The 23,582-nt window shown below is 34.9% G+C and overlaps 1 protein-coding gene across 1 annotated transcript in view; it reads right to left on the reverse strand.

Annotated features, from left to right (window-relative positions):
• The window catches only part of WDR27 (WD repeat domain 27), a gene marked incomplete at both ends in the record, with an annotated part of 113,519 nt that overhangs the window by 66,559 nt on the left and 23,378 nt on the right, over nucleotides 1-23,582 (reverse strand). The window contains 9 exons of the mRNA XM_080341445.1: nucleotides 1,740-1,837; nucleotides 8,004-8,125; nucleotides 8,438-8,535; nucleotides 15,463-15,596; nucleotides 16,863-16,984; nucleotides 18,458-18,547; nucleotides 21,389-21,492; nucleotides 22,681-22,752; nucleotides 23,291-23,369. Of these exons, the coding sequence (XP_080197571.1) occupies nucleotides 1,740-1,837; nucleotides 8,004-8,125; nucleotides 8,438-8,535; nucleotides 15,463-15,596; nucleotides 16,863-16,984; nucleotides 18,458-18,547; nucleotides 21,389-21,492; nucleotides 22,681-22,752; nucleotides 23,291-23,369 (919 nt within the window). The remainder of the gene's footprint in view (nucleotides 1-1,739; nucleotides 1,838-8,003; nucleotides 8,126-8,437; nucleotides 8,536-15,462; nucleotides 15,597-16,862; nucleotides 16,985-18,457; nucleotides 18,548-21,388; nucleotides 21,493-22,680; nucleotides 22,753-23,290; nucleotides 23,370-23,582) is intronic.

Here is a 23,582-nt window from a genome sequence, read left to right on the forward strand (position 1 = left end):
TTGTTCCAGAGGGACCATTCAAAACACAGTAAAAAATGATGCACTGACTTTACAAATCAACAACTTTAAGAGATTAAAGGTACTGGCCTACTATAAGATTGTTTAGGAACTAATCTCTCCTGTAAGCATCCAACAGTGCAAGGGATGGAGTGGATTTGATTGGACAAGAACTACAAACAAAAAAAGAGCAAAAGTTTTCAGTCAATGTGACTACATAGTAGACCTAACGCTTCAATGGAGACTTGTTCCAAGTTAAGATAGAGCTTTCCAGACTCAGCCATTTCAAATTTATTTATGTGAAAACCAGCTGGTGAATGCATTAGGAAAAAGTGAACAGTTTTCTTCCTTATAAGAACTCAAGAATAGATTTTAAAATGCAGAAAACTCAATATCTGCTCTGAGCAAGGAGAGAATATTTCTTTTCTTTTTTTTTTTTGACCCCTGAAAGCTACTAGAAAGTGAAAAATAATGCTTTATTTTCTCTATCTCTCCTCCACAACAGTTACTGCCATTGATCACTGTGCAATGTGTAGCAAATGCACACATATACATAATACCTAATAAGCGCCCTTAAAATATGTGTCATTAAGGACTTGAATTATTTTTTTGAAGTTTGGCTAGTAGAACGCAGTGGACACTAGAATACATCAACTTTGCCAAATTAAATATAGAGCAAGAACATACATAAATTATTCCCGTCTACCCAGGACATATTCATTTAATTGATTGCCCAGATTTTACACTTTAACTATTTTACCATTCACCTGCTCTACTTATATTAGTTTTTAGGAATAGACAGATAAGTGATCTGTGAAAACCTTTCTACTTTTTCATTGCTCTTCAGCAACACAGTTTGAGTAGCTTATTAGAAAAACATAAGAAGGTAACAGATTCCAACCAACCCCAGCAGACTCTAGTTTCATTACTTTCTGCAATTTGGTGCAGGCAATACAGCAATGTTTTCAGTAAGAACATATACGCCCCCTATAGGTTTAATGTATTCTTACCACAGAAAAATGGAAATAAATGAAAAGCTCATAAAGCATTTCCTAATTAAAAAATTCATACTAGGAAAATTATGTTCAGATATACACAAATAAAATACGAAATTATCCTCCTGTCCAAATCCTTTTCTTTCAGACATAATTCTTTTAGCCTGCACAACAGAGATTGCACAGAGGATTTCATTTCCTGAGCAATGTTCCCTCCTTGTCACTGTCTCCCTTTGTCCCACAGTTTTCCCAAGTACGATACTGAAAGTTTTTTAGGAAAAGTGCAGCATTTTATCTTTAGTTTATGTTAATGTATTATGCAAATTTATAATACTGCCTACATGATTTGTAATAACATTGTTACAATTACATTTGTCTTCTAAAGGCTGGATCATAAATTTTACCTCCTCTAGCCATGATGACATGCTGGTTTGGAAATACTGTTAGCATTCAGTTCAATATACTATTTTATATATACAATTACACCTCCAAACGTAGATAAACATGGGTGATAAGTATCAACGGTTTAATGGCTTCCACATAACCAACTACAATTGAGGAACCAGCATTTGTTTAATCTCGTAAAATTAGTAAGTTCCAATTAGCCTTTAACTTTCTTTTTTAAAGGCCTGACTGTAGATCTGATTCCACATCCAAATTTCTACTGTTATACCCCAGCAAATATGACAATTCTGAATAAAGATGAAGCGTGGCTTTTTTGTTCCAAAATATGTAATCCAGCCTTACCTCAGTGTCCTTAAATCCCACAGTTTGATGCCATCACCTGCAGCTGTGGTCATGAAAAGATTGTAAGCTTCAGGTTGCTGAGTGCTGAAGGATGAGCCCTGTAAAATTCATAATAGTTTCAGATAACTATTCTGATGGCGTTAAATATTTATAGAATCACAGAATATCTCAAGTTGAAAGGAACCTATAGGGATCATTGAGTCCAACTCCTTGATCCTCACAGGGCTACCTAAAACTAAACCATATGACTAAGAGCACCATCCAGACATTCCTTGAACTCTGACAGGCTTGGTGCTGTGACCACTTCCCTGAGCAGCCTGTTCCAGTGACCACCTGCTATCTCAGTGAAGAATTTAGTCCATTTAAAAAACAATTTTTGTCAGTTTATATGGTAAAAAGCTTGTCTACACACACACAAAGGAGCACAGAGGAAAGTTGGCATTTAGAGGAACCCCTATAACTCAGTCAGAAAAACAGAGCACTGCCTTGCCTCCTCTCAGTGTTGTCCCAGGACAGCCATGAGCCTTTTGGTCCAAGGCTGACATCCACCATAGTGGGTCAGCAAGAGAGGGTCTCTGGGTCATCTCAGAAAGTAATGGGGATTAGTACCTGTCAGAGTATGGGATCCATTATGGTATGTGAGGAAAGATCATTTTTTGATTACACAAGATATTATAGGATGTTTAGAGAAGGAAAAAGGAAAGGAAGAGATCAAAGAGTAGTCCATCACTTAACTATAAGCCATGTTTAGTCCTGACATAAGTGGGCACACTGTCCATTGACTTCAGTAGCAATTGCATTAATAGGACTGATTTTGGCTTCATACCTTTCAATAATTAAATCCAGTCTTTCTTTAAACCTCTGATTTTTTAACATCCACATTGGCAGATCCTGGCCTTTTTGCTGGCTACAAACTTCTTTCTCCAAGAAACTAAATATAAACATTTAAAACTCCTTCTTTCCTTTCCCCACCATTCACATTCTTGATTTGGCTGAATACATCACAGAAACCTCAAGGTCATTTCCCGCAATCACTGCTTGACTGCCAGGAATCTTCTATTCGTTATGAAAACTGGCCTATAGCTGGAAAATGCTCTGGTATTTAGTCCACAAAATTCACCAAATGGCAAGACAAAGAGGGGCACTCAGCTTTAAAAATACTATAGGAGCTTTCACTTGCTTTGTTTTAAGCAGGTTTCCTTCTTAAACTATGGATTATCATAGCCTGCTCTGACAGATGAACTAAGATGCACTGTGCAACAGATTTCCCCACAAATTCTACATGTTACCACCTTAGCTGTGTATAATTATATGAAAAAAAAATAAGAATTGTAAAAGGCAAAGACAGTAGTTGTCCAAAGGATAGTACTCATTAAAAGTTTATTTTTGTATTTTTGAAACTTTTACTCACTATTCCTTTCTTCAGTCAGCAATGATCACATAGTCCAATACAAAAAGTCCTACTGACACACATTTACTTCTTGCACTACTCCTTTACTTTCAAATAATATGTTTTGCAGCACTACAAACATATTGCTAACACTAAAGCTCTAAATCTTTGTGGTCTGATCTTAAATTACCATCTATTTCTGTATCTCATAGGTTCCCAAACTCTAAGACAGGAACACAATTTTGATATTTCAATCAATTAATTTTAACTACATTTCTTAAAATTTAGTGATATAGGGAATTGACAATTAACTAATTAACATTTAAAGAACTAACAATTAACACTTGACATTTAAAGAACTAACCCTACCCCACATCACTCAAGCTAACCCTTTAACCCACATTACTATTGCCGAGCCTTGCTTAACTCTCTGTAACTTATTGTACGAGAAACAGGACTTCACTGATGCCTTGCAAAGATAATAATCCTTGGGTGCATCCTTGGGTGAACTAGATAAAAGAAACTTGGGCACAGGACAGGAGATACACCAGTTTTAACCAACTCAGCAGTCTGAGACCTAACCAACTCATCACACTGGACCAAAGGTGACCACGTACAGAGAAAGAGGACCCAGGTTCATGATCACTGTGCAGCTGCAACCAGGAGGAGCCAGAGGTGGAGACTATGGAAATGCTCTCCTGGGACTCATTGTAATAAGAACCGCCTTCTCAGGGACAGGTTATGAATACGTATAGATGTTCCTAAAACTTTCATGAATATGTAACACTGTACTGCATTAACCAAGCTCACAGCTACTGTAATTTTACACACATATTAGGTGAAATGATTTCCTGTGTGTCTGGCATCATAAATAAATACATACCTTCCTTATAACCTCAAGGTTATTTTCGCGCCTCATTAGTATGCAAGGCAATGGAAACATAAAGTCACATAACGCCTTGAAAATAATTGATAACCAATTTTCATTAAGTGGTCTTCTGTATCAAACCAAAACCATCAAATTGGAAATCCCTGGTTGAATAAAACAACTTACAGCAGTGTAAATCCATCATTATCAGCTTAGGATATCCACCTCATCAGGCTTGGTATCATATGGCTAAGGACTACTTATCAGAGTGAGGTGAAGTTACTACGGCCAGAAGAGCAACATTTGCTCATTGCCTCAAAAGAAGCTTAATGACATCACTTGAGTCTACTAACACCCTGCACTAAAATATCATAAGCAGTTCTGAAAGGAGGGTCTGGAAACCAGACACAGGTTCAGGGAAAAGAATGGAGAGTCCCTCAACACCCACCTGTCACTGAAAAGTGGAAGATTTCCACCAGTTTCCTCAGCCTGAGGAGACCTATGAGCCTCTTTCCCCCAGCTTCTAAGCAAACACTCTGAAAAGTAAGTTATTATATGAACCTGCAGCAGAATCACCACCACATCTTCACAGGACCATATATTAACTCAGTTTCCTGAAGAAATGATGTTTATGCAACTGTATTATCTACTGATTCCCATTGAGATTTTTTTTAACCTGCTTCACTATTTAAATCCAATCTGATAGAAAGATGAAAGTCTCACAATAATTAGGTTTCCACAAAATACATGTAAACAAGTAATTAGCAGACAGAAATTAAAACTAGCACAGCCATTTTTTTGACAAGCCATTAACCAGCCAACACGAGAGTAATTTAGAACATGTGTGCCTTATGGCATGGCTCTCAGTCAACTAGTAATAAGGTGTGGCAGTTACACCCTGCTGCCACCCCCAAGAACTGATGTGGCAGCTGCATGCACATCCCCCTCTCCTTCAATGTGGCAGTTGCACATCCCCATTTCCTTCAACGGGGTAGTCAATGGCTCTTTTGTGAGACCCCCTAGTTGGTTAGCCGGGGTCGTTGGGAGAGGAGGGGGGGATGCAGAGAAGCTGAGAAGCTTCTGGAATGCCCACAGCCAGATCTGAGCAGACTATAAAACAGGGTGTCCGCCAAGGTGTGTGGTCTTCTCAGAGCTGCAGGTCTGCTGAAGCCAAGAGCTCTCTGCTTAGACGGGAACACCATCTAAGGTAACTTCCCGGGACTGGAAGCACCTCACCTCCTCGTTTGGGCGAGTGATATCATTGAATAATTCCTTGACAGATAGGCAAGTGTAAGTCCTTACTGGATAAACAAGTGTAAGTCCTCGCCTAATTCAGGTGAGTGTAGTACCCTGAAGTCAGGGAGCTCTGGCTTTGTTTCTTGTGAGTGCGTGCATGCACCCTGTGGATCTCCATTATTCTTATTTGCTCTACCTCAATAATCTCCTCAACTGATATACAAAACTGTCCCTTATGTTACCGGAATGCTAACTAATTGTATAAACCCTGTTTCTAGACAGTTGTTTTGCCAGACTCTTCCGGCCAGAATAAAGTCTGTTTTGGACCTTGTTGTCTGCCTAAAACTAATTTTGGGGTTCCTCCGTAACATAAGGACATCACAGGAAGATCAGGTTCTGATAGGAGAGGAGTCTTTAGGGAACACAAGGAACAAAACTGAAAGTGCATGTAGTGAGGAAGTGAAGGCTACAAAGAACACAACAGCCAAATTGTAGTTTTTGTTTTAAGGACAGAGGCTGAAAGTCCTGTAGAAAGGATGCATAGTTTTGTTACTGCTGGAAGAATCTTTATACAAAGACAAGCTTTGTATTGTCCTTATATGGTATGCTCTGAGCACTTCAGTGAAATTTGGTGCCAAGGTGCGTTTTAAGGGAACAAAAATGCACTGAGGTTTTGAATAATAAATATTAATATGCTTAGTTAAATCAAGATGATGGATGTTCTAAGCAAGCAGTATAAGGCCTAAAGCTCCGAAAGCAATTTTACGGTGTAAGCTTTAATCATATGTGGAGCTTCAAGAGTTAGAAATGTCTTTTGTGGTTTCCCACCCTACCGTCTTCTAAGAGATGTACTGTCTAACAGTCACTGCTGCCAGATCTTTTATATTAATATACTCATATATGCATTTGCAATATTTTCTGCTAAACTGTTCTGGAAGAAGATTCAGATTACTGTTCTACTCTATATCAGTTAATGTCTGCCGTGAACATATTTCAAATTATACAGTAAGCTTAATCAGGTACACTGTAGGCTGCAATGAATGTCATACATTGTCAATTCTTGCAAAAAATATCTAGAACAGACCAAAATAATAATTTAAAATCTAAGTCATTACATTGCAGATTATATACACTTGCTTACAGCTGCTGCTGTCCAAAATCAGAAATAATAGAATGTTATGTTGCTCACCTATGCTTCTAGAATATATTCTGTATTTAATAATTTTCTAACAGGTTTCTCCCAGACTTAATCAGAATATATATTTCCTAGTGTTTTACAAGACCTTCTAAATATACATATATATTTAAAATTTATTTAAAGAAAAAATTTCCTGATCATCCCCACTTACTGCTGTCCAGGTAGCATCACAAAGCAGTCTTGGAACATGGGAACCCGTTTGGATTAATCTAAACCAGAAAATGTACTTCAAGAATACATATATACATAAATTGCTAATGATGTGTAACATCATCTAGGTGTTCTTCCTCTGGCAGGGATATTGGACTAGATGATCTTTTGAGGTCCCTTCCAATCCCTAACATTCTGTGATTCTGTGATTTTTGATCATTTAGTCCACAAGATTAGACTACGGCTAGTCCAAAGGAAAGCCTTTGTAAATTTTGTTGTGTAGGCAGCGGATCTTCATTAGCTCTTTCACTCCGCAAATTTCCTTCTACTGCACCACTCTTCATCAATAGCTCACTTTAGATTCCAATGTGTTTCACACTTTAAATGGGATATAATTTACATAGAGCATTCTGCATATTTTTATAAATCGATAAAATATTTTAGCATATCATCTTAATGTAAATTCACCAATTTATAATAAATCTAACAGTTTTAAATTATACAACTGTAACAAAATAGTTGATGTGTAATTTTCCTGTTGACCTATCAAAACTATTAATTTCATATAACTGAAAAAGCAGAAAACCTTGACCTATAATTTTCCAAATAAATGGTCAGTTTTCTTTGCTATACCATGTACCTCCAGGTTTTTTTCCCAAGTGAATAGTATCCTACAGCTTTAAAGATAGATAACCTGAAGACATTAAGCTGACCAAGCAAAAACAAAAGCCAAAACTTTAAGCCAATATGTGTCACAAATAGTACTCATATAGTTAGCACAATTTTAAATGTTTTACCAGATCACATCTTTCAGGAAAACTCTCAAAGAGTTCTACAAAAGTAGTAATAAGGAACTGCTTTGAACCCACAGAAGAAAGGACTTTCCAAGTGGGAATGAAGAGCCACACTCAACCAAACGTAATGCAGTAGGCATTCAAGCTTGTAATGTACCATAAGATCTCCAAACATTCAAATCAATCTTCAAGTGAAAAAAAATAAACAAGGATGAGGGGGCTGAAGACATCTAGTCCATTTCAGGACTGAGCAATTTTTCTTTTTTGGTTGCTGTTTCTGAAGTTTCACTATAAAAATCAGATTACTTCAGATTCAACTTTGGAGGAGAACAGTTGCATAAGGAAAAGTACATGCTGAAGTGCAATATTACAGTCCGGTGCAAGTAAGGCAAAGGGTAACATACACTTCCCTACTAGCAAGCTTGTTCAGTCATTCTTGCTGCTCCCTGTGTTCCATTAGAGAACAAATGAGATCTAGGTGCCTTTATCACACTGACTTACGACCTTGCCCATCCTTCCCAACATATAAAAACATCTATTGATGGCTATCATTTGTATCTTCAGCCTCCAATTCCTTTGCTGATGGAGTTGTTATCGTACTACAAATAAAATTCAATAAAGCATATACAGTATTTTGGCAGATCTGATGGACTGATCTAGTATGAGCTTCTGGTATCACTGCTGTGCTGCAGCCTGCATTGAGGTCAAAAACTTCCAACGCTCGGTTGCTGCCAGCTGTAAGTACAATATCTGTACAGTTCTCTGTGTTAAAGTTAAACCAATTTAAAGGAACAAAAGCATATAGACAGACAAAAAGATGGATAAACAGATATCAAGACTGTTGTATTTAGTGCCCTATAAGCAGTACCAAAAATCTTACATTCCTAAAAATTTATGTCCAAGGATGAAGTTCAATACCACAAGAAATACAGCATTTTTACTATAATAATATAAAATAAAAAAAGAGTATTAAAGAATCAAATGCTAATTACTTTAACTAAAGTTATTTCCATGTCATTAAGTCCAAAGAACTATAAAGAAAATAAGAAAAACAAAGGATACAAGAGTAGAAATCATTTACTGCTGAAAGGCTGGTAATCTCCATTGTTGAGGCCATGGGAAATTTCTGCACCAATCTGCAAACACTTCTCTGTTTGTATCTGCAAAAAATATCAAACTAATGGCAATGTTAACAAAATAAGTTATGATATGTCACCACCAGTAAACTCCCATTGGAATCACAAAGCAAAACAGAAAGCTTTCTTTCATTATTAAAAATTACAGCCACAGACCTTTTGACTCATTGTTGAATGCTATTAAAAAGGTAGAACTGTGTTGTGATTCAATGTGACTAGATCTTTCTGTTTACTGAAATCTATTGGCACAGACAACAGAGATCTTAAATCCACTGAAGTCAACAGAAAGCATTCATCCATGGTTATAGGTATGTATATGGATATATTGGGCAAGAAGAATGTGATTTCCATAGAAGTTGTCACCTAAGGTAAATAAATAGAGTTGTTAACAACTGTACTGGGTCTGGTTGAGGTGAAGTTAATTTTCTTCATAGTCACTTGTATGATATTGTGTCTTACGTTTGTGACCAAAACAGTGTTGATAACACATCAGGGTTTTAGCTATTGCTGAACTGTCTGTACAGCACTAAGATAGTCTATGTTTCCCACTATGCCCCCAGAGTGAGTAGGCAGGGGGAGTGCAGGAGGCCAGATGGAGACACAGCCATGACCACTTGCTTGAATTATCCAAAGAGATATTCCATAACATAAAATACCAAGCTCAGCAATAAAACTGAGAGGACAATTTTTTGAAAGTAGTTGTTATGAGGAGACTGGCTGGGCATCAGTCTGCCAGTGGGAGCTAGTGAGCAATCACTTTTGCATCACTTGTTTTTTTTTTCTTTTTGTTCACTTAGCAAATAGTCTTTATCTCATCCCATGAGCTTTCCTCACCTTTGCCTTTCCAATTCTCAACCCCATCCCACTGGGAGAGAGTGAGCGAGTGACTGGGTGGGCGCTGTCAGTGAATGTCAACACACCACAATACTTCAACATTTGTACATTATATTCTAAATGCAGATACTTCTATGCAGTAAAATAATTCCAATGTTACTGTGTTATACTTCCATTTTAGCATGTCTCAAATGTCTAATGACAATACGAAAGTCCACGTATGACACACTTGTTGGAATAATTACTGTTTCTTGCTAAAAATTTGCAAATGATACAACATTTGACAAAAGAAATATGTTTATTGGCCTGATCAGTTCAAAAGAAAAGTGCTCAATAATTTGCTTTTGCCTTTCTTTGTCAAACAATGATCTGCTGAGCTTTTCCAAGTAGATGTTAGACCTACTTCAACACTGATGGTGAAGCAGATGGCAAAATAGAGTGTTTTTCAATTAAATCAAATAAGTTTTTTATTATTTCCAGAGTATTTTATTCAAGTAAACTACAAAAATAAACTGCCCTACACTTCAGGAACAATTGCTTTATTTCCATTTTTGGGTAAAGATATCCCAGCTAATTTTGAGTAAGCTGAGATAATAAGGGAAAGTGTAGAGTCTTACATCTGGATAGGAACAACCCCAGGATCCAGCATAAGTTGGGGAATGACCTATTAGAGAGCAGTGTAGGGGAAAGGGACCTGGGGGTCCTGGTGGACAGCAGGATGACCATGAGCCAGCACTGTGCCTTTGTGGCCAGGAAGGCCAATGGCATCCTGGGGTGTATTAGAAGGCGGGGTGGTTAGTAGTTTGAGAGAGGTTCTCCTTCCCCGCTACGCTGCCCTGGGGAGACCACATCTGGAATATTGTGTCTAGTTCTGGGACCCTCAGTTCAAGAGGGACAAGGAACTGCTGGAGAGAGTCCAATATAGGGCAACAAAGATGATGAAGGGAGTGGAGCATCTCCCATATGATGAAAGGCTGACAGAGCTGGGTCTCTTTAGTTTGGAGGAGACTGAGGGGTGACCTCATTAATGTTTATAAATATATAAGGGGTGAGTGTCATGAGGACGGGGCCAGGCTCTTCTTGGTGACAATCAGTGATAAGACAAGGGGTAATGGGTTCAAACTGGAACACAAGAGGTTCCACTTAAATTTGAGAAGAAACTTCTTCTCAGTGAGGGTGCCAGAGCACTGGAACAGGCTGCCCAGGGGGGCTGTGAAGTCTCCTTCTCTGGAGACATTCAAAACCCACCTGGACGCCTTCCTGTGTAACCTCATCTAGGTGTTCCTGCTCCGGCAGGGGGATTGGACTAGATGATCTTTTGAGGTCCCTTCCAATCCCTAACATTCTGTGATTCTGTGATAATAGGAGCAATCTAATGAAGGCAGCACGAAGCTGGTTCTGGTCCAATTTTCTCTGCCGAAAGAGGTATACTGAAACAGATAGGTTGCTCCCAAATGCAAGAACAATTGTTTTGAGTTAGTTGAAGTATCTCTCTTCTACAATGCAGTCTGCTACATACTTAAACAACTCATAGAGTGTAATCCAGATAGAATTTCACCTAGAAAGCAAACCTTCAACCAACACAGTAAACTGAGATTCCTAAAAAACAAGTTAGGACAAAATTGTAACAAGTGAAAAAAGAACAGAGCAAGAGTATCCATTAGTAAAGAGGTATTTTAGCATATTTAAGACCTTATTTTTTTTTGACACAATGCATTTGCCACATGTCCTATACACTTTTAATAATTCAAAGTGCAAGTGAACTTAAACTCAGACAGACTTTGTTGACACACTGAGCTGGATGTTGTACATTACTTATGTCTATTGGAGATTAAAGTCTATATAACAATTTGGGTTACCTTTTTATTGCTTTAATAATACATCCATAAACTAAGAATTAACAGATAATATAGAAGGCAGGTAATCAGATTGTAGAAGAAAGATATTTCATCATTCAAACACAGGACATAAACTTAAACGTCACTCACTTATAATATATAAGAACAGAATTTGAGAAAAAAAGTGTATATGAAACATAAGCAAAAGTGCACAATCTACATTTTAATTCAAAATAAAAGATTGTTATATATCTTACAAAGGGTTTGTTGAGGAATTAATCAGAGGAATTAATCCAGTAAAGGTTAGAAGGTGTTGTAATGTTTATCAAGACAAAGGCATGAAGAGCACACAAAAGAGAAGCTTTTTAGATTGTTGAAAGATATTACAATTTGTCAGTAAGAAGGTGCATTCAACAAAGTAACTGTGCTTTCATCTGCAGAACATCAACAGATTTCTGTCAATACAAGGGTTACCTCATAAAAAAAAAAAAAAGAATAACGAATATGATAAGAAATCTCCAAAAGGAAAGAAAAAATATTTTTATTTTCCTACCAGAAGCAAATTCTGAAAATAAAACTATATATAACCAGGTTAAGAATTCCATCTCAGGTCTGAGCACTTTCAATAGATAAATTTGACAGTCTGCCATTAGAAAAGCTAGTTCCTTTTTTGCAGGGTTTCGAATAAGAATGCACTGTTACAGACAATTGTGAAGTGGTTTTCAGCTATTACAAAACACTACAAGCCCCAGAAAATGCTGCACAGATGAAGTCCAAGACTGTGAAGTGAACATAGGCAAAATTCCATCTCACAAGTCAACTGGGGAGGCTACTGTGGCACAAATGTGTCCTAAAAATTGTCTAGATAAGACCAGCACCTCCTCAAGCCACAAAATAGCTTGTGATGGGGGCAAAAAAATGGATGACCAGTACCTTATTACCAAATTTTTTCTAGGTCTGCAATTCTATACATGGCACATAATCTCAGCTGACAATCTTATAGATCAGGTATACAAATAAAATCACACTGAGGTTGATACACTCAAACTACAATTCTGTCTTCCTTTGATGCCTTCAGTCATTAGAATTCTGGAAATAGTGTAAATGACTAATCTCTGCAATCTCTTGTATCCCACATACTTTGGACATGTAATCATTAAGAATATAGTTATTTTCAGGAGACTGGTATAACTTCAGAAATAAAATATAAATCCAGATTCCAAGATACAAACACTTCCTGAAATGGTTGCAGAGACTGATATATCTGCTTTTCAGCAGATTTGAAGTCCTTTGCTGAAATAATTTTTCAGGAGACCCAGGTAAAGTAGAAACATTTTGTTGACAGATAAAAAACTTCAATGTTTGAAAGTGTGTTATTATTATTGTAAAATCAGAAGACGAATAGGCACCTGAAAAAAAACTCTCAAAACCTCCCAAAAAAATGGCTTGATGCAGATCTGACACTGGAAGTTTTAAGGAAAATGGTTGCACATGACAAAGTCAAAACTAAGTGACAGACCACAAACATCATCAGTATAACAGATCATAAAGTGTCAGGCTATTACAAACATTTTTGTATGCACTGTAAAAATAGTCTTCAAACAGAAGTCCCATTATACATTTCCAGACACAGGTTAAGTTCAGTAAAATAAGAAAATCAGTTACATGAAAAAGAAAATCATCACTTAATATGCTAGAATGCTTAGAATTTATCATAACTGAAAAAATTCTCTCTTACACTACAGAGGGTAGATGTCATTCACTCACACTATGTAATGAATATTAGATGTAGGAAAAGATAAGGATGAGAAAATGTAAAGCATTTTGAGATCGTTGCTGTTAGAATGATGTTAGAATTCATCTTACGACTTATGTGCTTCTCATCTAGTTTCCGTTCTTTTCCTGATAAAAAACAGTTTTAAGTTGATTGAACTAATGGCTAAAGCTCAAAGGAACCAAGCTTAGAATATTCTCAGTATCATACTGCTGAATCAGGTCTTTGTAGCCCATTTACTTCAAAAGTTTAAACCGGCTTAAAGTGGTTTGCATTAACTTTCCACAAATACCTGCAATGAACATCTGCCTTTATATCATTAGCATGCTAAATTTTAAACCCACTTTGCACTGTCCATCTAGAATATGTTCTGGTATAGATTCCCATTTAATTAGAGTAGATATTTTACTATTACTTCCCTTACTGTATTTATTTTTGGTACAACCAATTGCTAAAGAAAATGTCTTTAAAAGGTACTGTTTCTGCTAATGGAATACAATTTTCTCCCTTTTAAAGTGCTTTCAAATCACTTATTCTGATCTTTAAAACACATCAGATTATGAAAATGAGATAACAACCCATAGGTGTTTTGTTCTGCTCAAATTTTTATGTGAATTAAAACTAATAAATAAGAAATAATATTAAATTTAAAAACACTTAGAAGCAAATAGTTACACTTCGTACCAGCATGTGTAGCTGTTGGTGAGAGTAGAAATTCAGTAGTTAGTGATTTTGGAGAATGCAAAGAAAATTGTTTAGGTTGTGAGCCATTTTGAGATGAATCATAGAAGCAGAAGTCAGGACATCTGTACCCTACTCCCGGAACTACAATAAATCTCCTCTGTGATGTTTTTAAATAAGGATATATTTAAATAAGCCAATAAGAAATATAATGTTCTTTTTTCTTATTTCCATTTCTCAGTTTCACCTTTAAAACTGAACAAATATTTAACCATTGAATTAAGTTGCTGTGCTGCTTAGTTAATTAATACTTATGGGGAGTTCTTTGAAATTTATGCACAAAGGAACAGTTACATGATTTGTCATCGTACTGTCTTCACCTCTGAAACACAGTAGCAATCTATTGGTTAGCCAGACTGCATTGCCATGCCCTTTTAATTAAGGGTATAAAGCGTCTTCTTGAATCAGTTTCATTCAAGCATTCTTCCAAACTCAACTATGAAGGCGGAATGAGAGAGTTGAGAGAAACTGAAGGAATGATGCAGTGTTCCATAAAAAAAAAAAAAAAAAAAAAAAAAAAAAAAAAAAAAAAAAAAAAAGAAATGCTGGGAAAGTATTTTATTTTCATTTTATTCTATTAGTTTTACTTTCCTAAGTTTATGTATATACTATAAAATCAAAGCAGGAAATTTTATATTCCTCTGTATTTACTTTTCCAGGCTGCTCACTTTATTCCTATTCCAAATAGAGTATATGGCTATAATAATAAGAGCCATAACAACACCCTCCATTCAGGATTTTGACCAGAAATGGAAAGTGAAGTATCAGAAATGACAGTGGATTAACTGTAAAACCAAGTAAGTGACTGAAAAGCACAATTAATGCACCATTTTGAAAAACTTTTAAACAGATCTTAGATGATAATCCATCAGCTGCTTTTTGAAGTAAGAAGGAATCTATGTTCTTTAAAAAGTGTATTTTAAAGGAGTGATATATTTTGGTAAGTGTTTCTCCTTTTGTTTTCTGTATGATCACTTAAAGTTTCAGCGAAGTTCCAACTACCAGCTTCATGTCTCAGTCCAGGAAAGAACTCCTGTTCAAAAACATACTTAAGCCTGTGCTTAAGAAAATAGGCTACTTTTTCCCGTTTAAGGATGAAGCCCAGTGCTGTTTACTATCATGAACAGACAGAACACAACATTCACAATATCGGCTAATAGACTTCGATGTTGTAGCATTAATTGTTTGCTCTTCCACTCAAAATCTAACCCATAACATGCTAACCAGAATAGTATTAGCAACAAGTGCATGAAGAATGCCTAACAATGAAGAAACATGAGGACTAAATAGGGTAATAATTAATTAGATGCAATATAATAGTTGGAAAGTAAATTAAAATCATGAAAGTGATCTAATTCCATTTGATAGAGAAGGAAGAAAGTCACCGAAAGTTAAAAAGTATTTAGAATATTCCCACAAGAGGAAGGTTTCCTATAGCCACTCAAACATAACTGAAGACATTAATGCACACTGAGATGTAAACAGGCAGAAGGGGAAGCTCAGGAGGTCCCAAATGGTAACAGTAGTAGTAAAACACAATTTGCAGTAGTTAAAGTATGCACTATAAAAAAATATTTGACATTTCCATTTTTTTTTTCTTATTATGTCAGAACAAAGGTATTTTTACAATTAGATTTTACTATTTGTTCCTCTTTTTTTTCTTTTGTAATATTCTCACCCCCCAGACCACCTCAACACCCACAAAATTCCAGGTCAAACAGTACAAGTACTTTCACTTCTCTGTTAATGAGGAATTATACTCACCGTTTGAGGTCGTCCTTTGTTGTGTCTGGGTGAAAACGTAATAGATGAAATTCGGCTCCACAACACAGCAATATAAATGTATCTATGAAATAAAACTGTGCAAAGCGTACTGTCTTCTGGAACTTTTCTTTGCCCTGAAATGCAAAGACAATTATTAAGAATGGATTCTGAGATAACAAATATTTTTTCAGAGATTCCTGGTGTTAAGGTGTCCTCTCCCTGTTATCTTGATGATATGCCAGATGCTTAGCTTACTTTGTAGTGGGTTTTCCTATTTTTGACATCTATTAATCTCAAAATAAATTCTTTAATTGATTTAGATTAGTTGGCAGTGAAGTTAAAAGTATCTGTAGTCAACTGAATCTAATACAATCTAGCTTCATACTTCAAACTTCCATTTGAATTGAGTAGCCTATAAAGTCAAGCAGAGCTGAGCCAACAAAAATAGAATATACAGAGCAGACAATAAAACAAAGGCTTCCAGACATGCCTACTAGTTTTGTCTACCAAGGTTGTTTTTTAAATTTTCATAAATTATCATGATAAAATCATGCATATACCTCATCTCAAAGGATATTCTGGACAATTAGCAAAACTGAAGGGAGGATAGTTTCCACAAACAGGAGAACCCCAGAGTGGCCATGGTCTCAAGCTCGTATTAAGTATAGCAGGAGTATGGGAACACACTCTAATAGGGAAAATTTAAATCCTTCCACTGTGGTCATGCATAGAACTGAAGTATATTTAGAGAATGAGTGGCACTGGTATAAATTTTATGGTAAAGTTCTCCTACTTCAGGGAATAGCAAGGGAAGAAATTAAAACAGGATGCTGGATATCAGTTGGTCGAGTCATGAAAAGGCATCTCAGGTTTCTGTATACAACACTGCAACAAATCCAGTAGCAAAGGATAGAAAGCTTTGCACCTCTGAAAGACTGGACTTCTCGTATAATTTTACCTTAGTACAAACTGGTTTTGTTAGTTTGCCTCTGGGCTTGCAGGAGTGTGGGACAATCATTTAAATTCAAAACAGACATTGCTGAGCCTAGCACAATATCCACTACTGCTCCCTTAACATCTGCCCCAATTGTAAAAGATGAGAAAACTTTAACCCCACAATTTTCTGGAACTGAGCCGTATGTAATTAAAAATGTAGGAAAGCAACAAATGTTATTTAATGCATCGTGGTCCCTCAAACAAGTGGCACTATCAATGCAGATCATTTTCTCTGCAATTAAACCTATGTGTTCTTCATTTCTAAGTACGTCCTATGCAGATCATAGTATCAGTTGGAATCACCACCACTCAGTAGCTCTGAAAAGCAGGCTCTTAAAATGGCAGTAGATGAAAGTGCAAAACAGTGTCCTCCATGAACCAAACTGACAGAAGTTTCTAATTACCAGAATTAGGGCAGATTCATTATTGCAGACTGACCAGACCCTTAAAGTTCTGTCTTCTGATGCAGAAACTAAGAACTTCTTGTCATGACTCCATCCAACAGAGTTAACTGCACCATCATGACCTAATGAAAATAATAATAATAATAATAATAATAATAATAATAATAATAATAATGCATTTATACATTTCTCCAGATTTAAGCTTCTACCAAAAAACCCAGACTTTTTCAGTTCTGTATCACAGAGTTAAAAACAAGATTAGAAATTTACAAAGAAATTCAAAATCCAAAAACATAATGCAGAAACTAATATAATAGAAACATAATAGAAACTATTAATTTGGTCTATAATTATATTGATGCTGATCAAAAAGGTCAAAAACCAATAAACTATGTCAAACAATTTTAACAAACTTTGGTCCATTTTAGTCTAATGAAGTCTGATTAATTTCACCTGGCCTTAAGACATTCAAAGTTCTTATGCTGCCCTCTTGTGCACATTTTCTCTTTAATCAACTGAAGTTTTATATAAAAATAAAATGATTGCTTTAAATTATGGGGGAAAAAAAGACCTTGCTACCCTGCCCTTGAGGCATATTTTCATTGATTTCTTCACACAAAGAGGAAAATATCAGTAATGTTACCCCCATTACTTGTCAGAATGCCACAGCTGCTTCCACAAAATACAATGAAAATTACTCAAAAAAACCCAATGTCCTGGTTTCAGGTGGGATAGTGTAAATTTTCTAATTTTCTTCCTAGTAACTGGTATAGTACTGTGTTTTGGATTTAGAATGAGAAAAATATTGATAATAGACTGACATTTTAGTTGTTGCTAAGTAGTCAAAGAATTTTCAGTTTCTCATGCCATGCCAGAAATCACTTTTCAGAGTTTTTTACTTAGAAATCATTTTCTAAACCAGCTTAATCTACTTTGACACTTGTTTAGGTCTACTAGTAAAGGACAGTCATCTTCCATTACAAATTTTCACAGTAAATCAGTCCAGCTACATGAATTTTAAATAATAATATTTACCGTTATTAAAATTTCAACAGATAGTTCTAGTAGAAATTTAGAATTAATTTTTCTAAAGCTTATCTACAACCCTAAGTAAGTGTTCGCATGAATATGCACTTCTGCAGATATGGATTTTCCATAGGAATAGTCCCCTTTTTTTTTCAAACAGGTGTTCTTAGAAGTCTGAAGCTGCAAACCAATCGCATTTGTTGCCAAGTCATTGAAGTCAACTTTTTAGCAATAATCTGTTACATGTTACTGCAATATACACAGGCACTATCATTACAGTATATTGACTTTATTAATTCTACTTAATGATTGTAACATATCATAACACATACACAATGCAGATTGCATATGTATCGTACTATAATACATATGCAATACAGAATGCAATCTATATCATGATACATCACTGTTTTCCTTCCCGAAAACTGAGAAATGGGAAAAATCTGACAGGCAGTTTAATTCTTTTCTACCTCACTCTTCTCAAGGTGATGTAAGTGGAATCTAATTACTATGCCATTTTAGGTTAAACTCAGATACTATTTCTTTAATAATATAATTCATAAATTTACCTGAAAAAACATTATGTGTATCAGTAAGATTGGAACTGAATATCACCACAGTCTTGTCAGTCAGGCCACAAGCCAGCTTCTCTCCATCCCCTGTAAGGAAGAGTGTCTAATGAAAACAAGGACCTTATATGCTGTTTCTTTTAATCATAAATATCACATATGCCATTACAACAAAACACACACCAGTTATTAATTTCATATGTTTAATACATACTTTTATGAACACCACAAACTCATATTGCAGAATTTGTTTGGAATTTGTACAAAATCCATTTCTTGTCCTAACAAATTCTCAAAGCAGTTATTCATCACAAGTTAGAAGCTCACTTTTCACAAAGAAAAGTGCTACAAAATTTAAGTGCAGAATTTTTTAGCATTTCAACCTATTGCTCTACACTCATTTTTTAATATCTTCTTATTAACACTATATCACCTTCTCATACATACTAGAATAAAAGGCACATATTAGTAATTCTAGATCACTTCTTAAAGATCAGTAATTTCTTTCATAAGGTAATTCTAAAATCTATCCAAGTGCAGTCAGATTGTTCATTTATATTGGTAATCAGTGGGGGCACAAAATGATGGGATAGACTCACTATGTCTCCATAATGGCAGTCATTTGTGAAATTTAACTCTTTGCTCAAAAACTTTTCCTGAAAAAATTACAATAATAAAGAGCAGATAAATCAACCAATGGGGAAAAAAAATAAAGGAGGGCAGAGAAAAGGAAGATAGCAATAAAATTAATGAAATGAAGTGCATTATTCAAATCAATGCTACTAGGTTCACTGTGAAAAGTATTTCAAAAGAGGTACCCTGGAACACCTACTTCACAGAACTCCTGAGTTTCTTTACAAAGGCAGAAGAAATAAACATCATGCTTGATTTCACCAGCAATAAACACTGCTATCTACTGTCCAAGTTACATTCACATTGCAGGTTCAGAATATTATGTTCCAAAGAACATTTTTCCTCATATTTTGGCAATATAAACCTATAAGAGATCCATATTTCTAATCTGAAAGTCATCTACTGAAAGTGAATTTTAAGTAGGACACACAATGGGGTAGACATATATATGCTAAGAAGAGGCATTCCAGAATCTCTTTTTCTGTTGCCAGTTATTAAATGCACTGGTACAATAAACTGGCAAAGAACTACTCTATAAAATATTTTTTATTTTATCTGACAAGCAATATTTCAGTTGACTTTCCTCCAAGTAATAATAGTTGCACATACTAAATAATGCTGATAAATATTTTCATCACAAAAATAAATAGTCCTGGACAACATATTCCAAGATATATGTGTCCCACAGACTCAAAGGTGTGAAGTCTTTGAGCTAAAGGACAGTGGTCTTCTGCAGATCTCCTCCATTTTTCCTAAAGTTTTGACAGTATATGTTTTCAGCATGAGATCTGATTGGCAAGTATATCAGGTAGGTGATAAAAGGTGAAATTCATACATACATAATTAACAATACATAAAATTTCTTGTGCATACAGAATGAGAAGAAATAATTTTCCACTGAATTTTGGAGGCTTGTTTAATGGATCATCATCTCAAATCCTGAAGAAAACTGTTTTCTAACAGAACAACAAGTTATAACACCTGTACTACAGAAGAATGTGTAATAAGTCCAAGAAGGTTTGCACTAACTCATTAACGCAGCTCTACACCTTAAATTTTACTTAAATTTTCTATTCAATTTTCTTTCTGCTATGTTTAAAGATGCATAAGACCACTTGAAAGAGTGTTCCAAACTGCAATTCCAAGTTGCAAATTTGCAACAAAAAATGTACTCTAAAGCTAGGAACCATCTGTTCAACAGAAACTACAACAATAACATAACTCTTTACAAGCTTACAATGATACAATATTTATTCCAACGAAAAGAAACTCTGTAAGTATTGCCAAACCTTGTTTTTCTAAATTGTCATTCTTTAGGCCTATGTGTGCACATGTGTGAGAAAGACAAAGACAGAAAGAGATGTTCCTTCCTCAGAATAAGTAAAAGATGGCTTGTACTTAAAATGTATCACCCAAACTATAGCAAAGCTTTTCTATGCTAAAAACGGACTTCTAGTTTTAAGTACACGTAACATTCCTAGAAATAAGCTCTCTGCAACCAGTTTCTTTTAGGAGCCATAAAAATAATTTCTTCCCATTCTCTAGGGAACACTTACAGCTGAAATATGTTTTAGAAAAGTTACTGATTGCATCTAATTATTTTTATTTCTTGAAGATGAAAGTTGCTCTTTTCCACAAAATATTTATAAAGATATACATTTTTAAATACTTTGAAAATATTATGATTTGCAGAGTGTACATTGACATAATTATATACTTGGTAATATATTTGATAGCTTATCTAGGAAGTTATTTCTGTATAATAATATTTATATTAATTGGAAATCACTAAAACTTTCAGAAGACTCACTTCTCCAAAGCAGCTAAGAAAAATATCCTTCTCGGGATCATATGGAACAATTTTTTAATATATATTTTCATATATAAAAAATGAATAGTCATTATATAAGAAATATGACTATTCTGATTCTTTTGAAACAGAACTTCAGGTTCTAATACACCCTAATGACACTAAGTAACTGTCTCAGAAAACCAGTTCTCCAGTGAAAGAACTTGTTAGACTACTAATTTTCAAATTGCAGTCAGAAAGTCACAAAATAAATCCAAAGGAAACAAGATATAAAATCTGAGAAGAATTAGAATACTTTTGAATAGGTGCTAGCAGCTTGCATGGTTTTGCAAGTTAAAAAATTATGAACAAACAGCACTTGGTATTGCCAGGAAGTTTTCTGTGAATTTACCTAGTACATTCATGGTCTTAACAATGCCTGTCACACAAATTTTGGTCTTACATCTGCAGACTCACAGAACTGTACATTTTATAAAGCCCGTACATACCAGCATACCGAATGCAACAAATTGGAGCTGGTTTACATGTAACAGATATTTCTTTCTCATATTTGATTGGAGGATAACTTTCCAATGGATATTCCTTATTTTTACTTCAAAGAAGGAAAAAAAAGACAAAGAGAAGAGAAATATTAAGGTATCTAAACCAAGTATATTTTCACTTCAGTTATGAAATACACGTGCTTTGGGAGATATTCTAAACATCTTTATATAAATATTTCCTGGAAAACTTACATTAAATCCAAGATGAGAAGATGAATGAATTTTAAATTGTCGTACTTAAGTTACTCTTATCATCAACTGTTATGAATTCACGAGACCAATAATTAACATGGAATTGTACATAAAATCAAATTTAAGTTGCATACTTATCTAATAGAAGTATGCAAAGAAAGCAAACTCCACGTGGTTGTGACAACAATCAACATGAAGAATATCTCCATATATAAAGTAAGAATTACACTGGTCATCTATTTAAAAATATATTAAAAAATAAAGTGCTAATTAGCTTAACCTGTCATAAAACAGAGCACACCAATCTATAAATCATCTCAAGTCCTTATCTAAAGGCTTGCCTATGTGTGCAATGATTACAAAAATTGAGTTTTGAGCTATTAAGTGTTTAAGAAACAGTTCTTTAAAAGCAAAAACATCATGGCATTAATCATGCTTTACTTTTATGTTTGTATTACAAAGAACAAAGTCTATAATATTAATGAGAAAAAAATGTGTGTAATATTCCCATTTAACATACCACACAAATTCAGATGAATAGCCAGCTCTAAAAATGCATTTGTTTTTTGCATTCTGTCTACAGCAATGATAAATCCACTGGTCAAATTTTACCATTACATATACTCTGACTAATCCCACCAGAGCAAGCTTGCATTATCTTAATATACCATGATTTTAGGGATGCACGAGGCACACGACCTGAAATCACTAAGTCTCACTGTGTCACATTCAGTTATTTTTCTGACTCGAGTTGCAGCTTAAGAATGTGTTGGGACTATGCCTCCAACCATATTTAGCACCTGCTCTTCTTTCTAGAAACAAAAATCTAAGAAAATAAATGTATATATTTTATTTTACATGTAAGACTTACTCAAATTTAATTGATAGTCTGATAATCTGAATCACTTGCTGAAGTCATTGTACAGCGATACTCCTAACTAAAAAGTTCCAATGAGACAAACAGCTACAAACCTTATTTCCAATAGAACTGTGTTTATCCTCATTTTAATTTGTTCTGCCTCTAATGGAGTTGCTACAATACCTACCGTTTAGAAGTGGTCTTCCACTTTGATACCTCATTTTTCTTCAGGTTAATATTTGGAGAAAACATATTCATTCTACAAGAAACAACACAAACTCTCTTATATGAAACATTAATGGTTGCATGAGAGAAATATTTTATTTCAAACAAAAAACAATCCTGCTTCTTTCTTACTATTTATGTCTACTAGTAATGTCAGAGGTAAGATAATGTACACATTGATGACAAGATAACTTTCTAATGATCTAATGCTCAAGTTTGCACCTTAAAGTTTTGCTTTCTGTGAGTTATTTGTTGGATAATGCATTCTAAAGGTCAAAATCCATTCATATAAAATCTTCAAACATTTCTTTCTGCAAGCTGAAGAAACAAGAAGAGTTTAATCGTATGGAAGAGGGAGCACACCTAACATGGATTTTAAAAGGAAGTTGGAAACTGACCAGGAGGTATGAAAATTCTGATTTACAGCATCTTTTTAAAATTATTTCATTTGATAATATCATACCTGTTTTTCACAGGTGATTAATTTCACAATCATGAAACTATATGGCTCTCTTATGTGATAAAATATCACACGCTAAGAAAACAGACAAAATAATACTGTATATACTCACTGCGGTGCTACTGTATAACCTGATGACTTAATTTTATTATGGAAAAACAATGGCTGATCTTTCACCATGCTTTTCACTCCTATAGCAAAATAATTTAATTTTCATCAATTTTTTTTTCAACTTTATATTTTTACAATTAAGATAGATACATAGTTAAGCTAGTAGAAATACTTGATGTCTCCTTACAAAACACACTTATGACCAATCACTCTAAAATAATGATTACTGAGAAAAGGAAAGAAATACAAACTGTTACATTGCATAACATCTTTCCTCCAGTAATATCGATTAG

The sequence above is a fragment of the Nesoenas mayeri genome (genome assembly GCF_963082525.1).
Source record: "Nesoenas mayeri genome assembly, chromosome: 3".
Classification (NCBI taxonomy): domain Eukaryota; kingdom Metazoa; phylum Chordata; class Aves; order Columbiformes; family Columbidae; genus Nesoenas; species Nesoenas mayeri.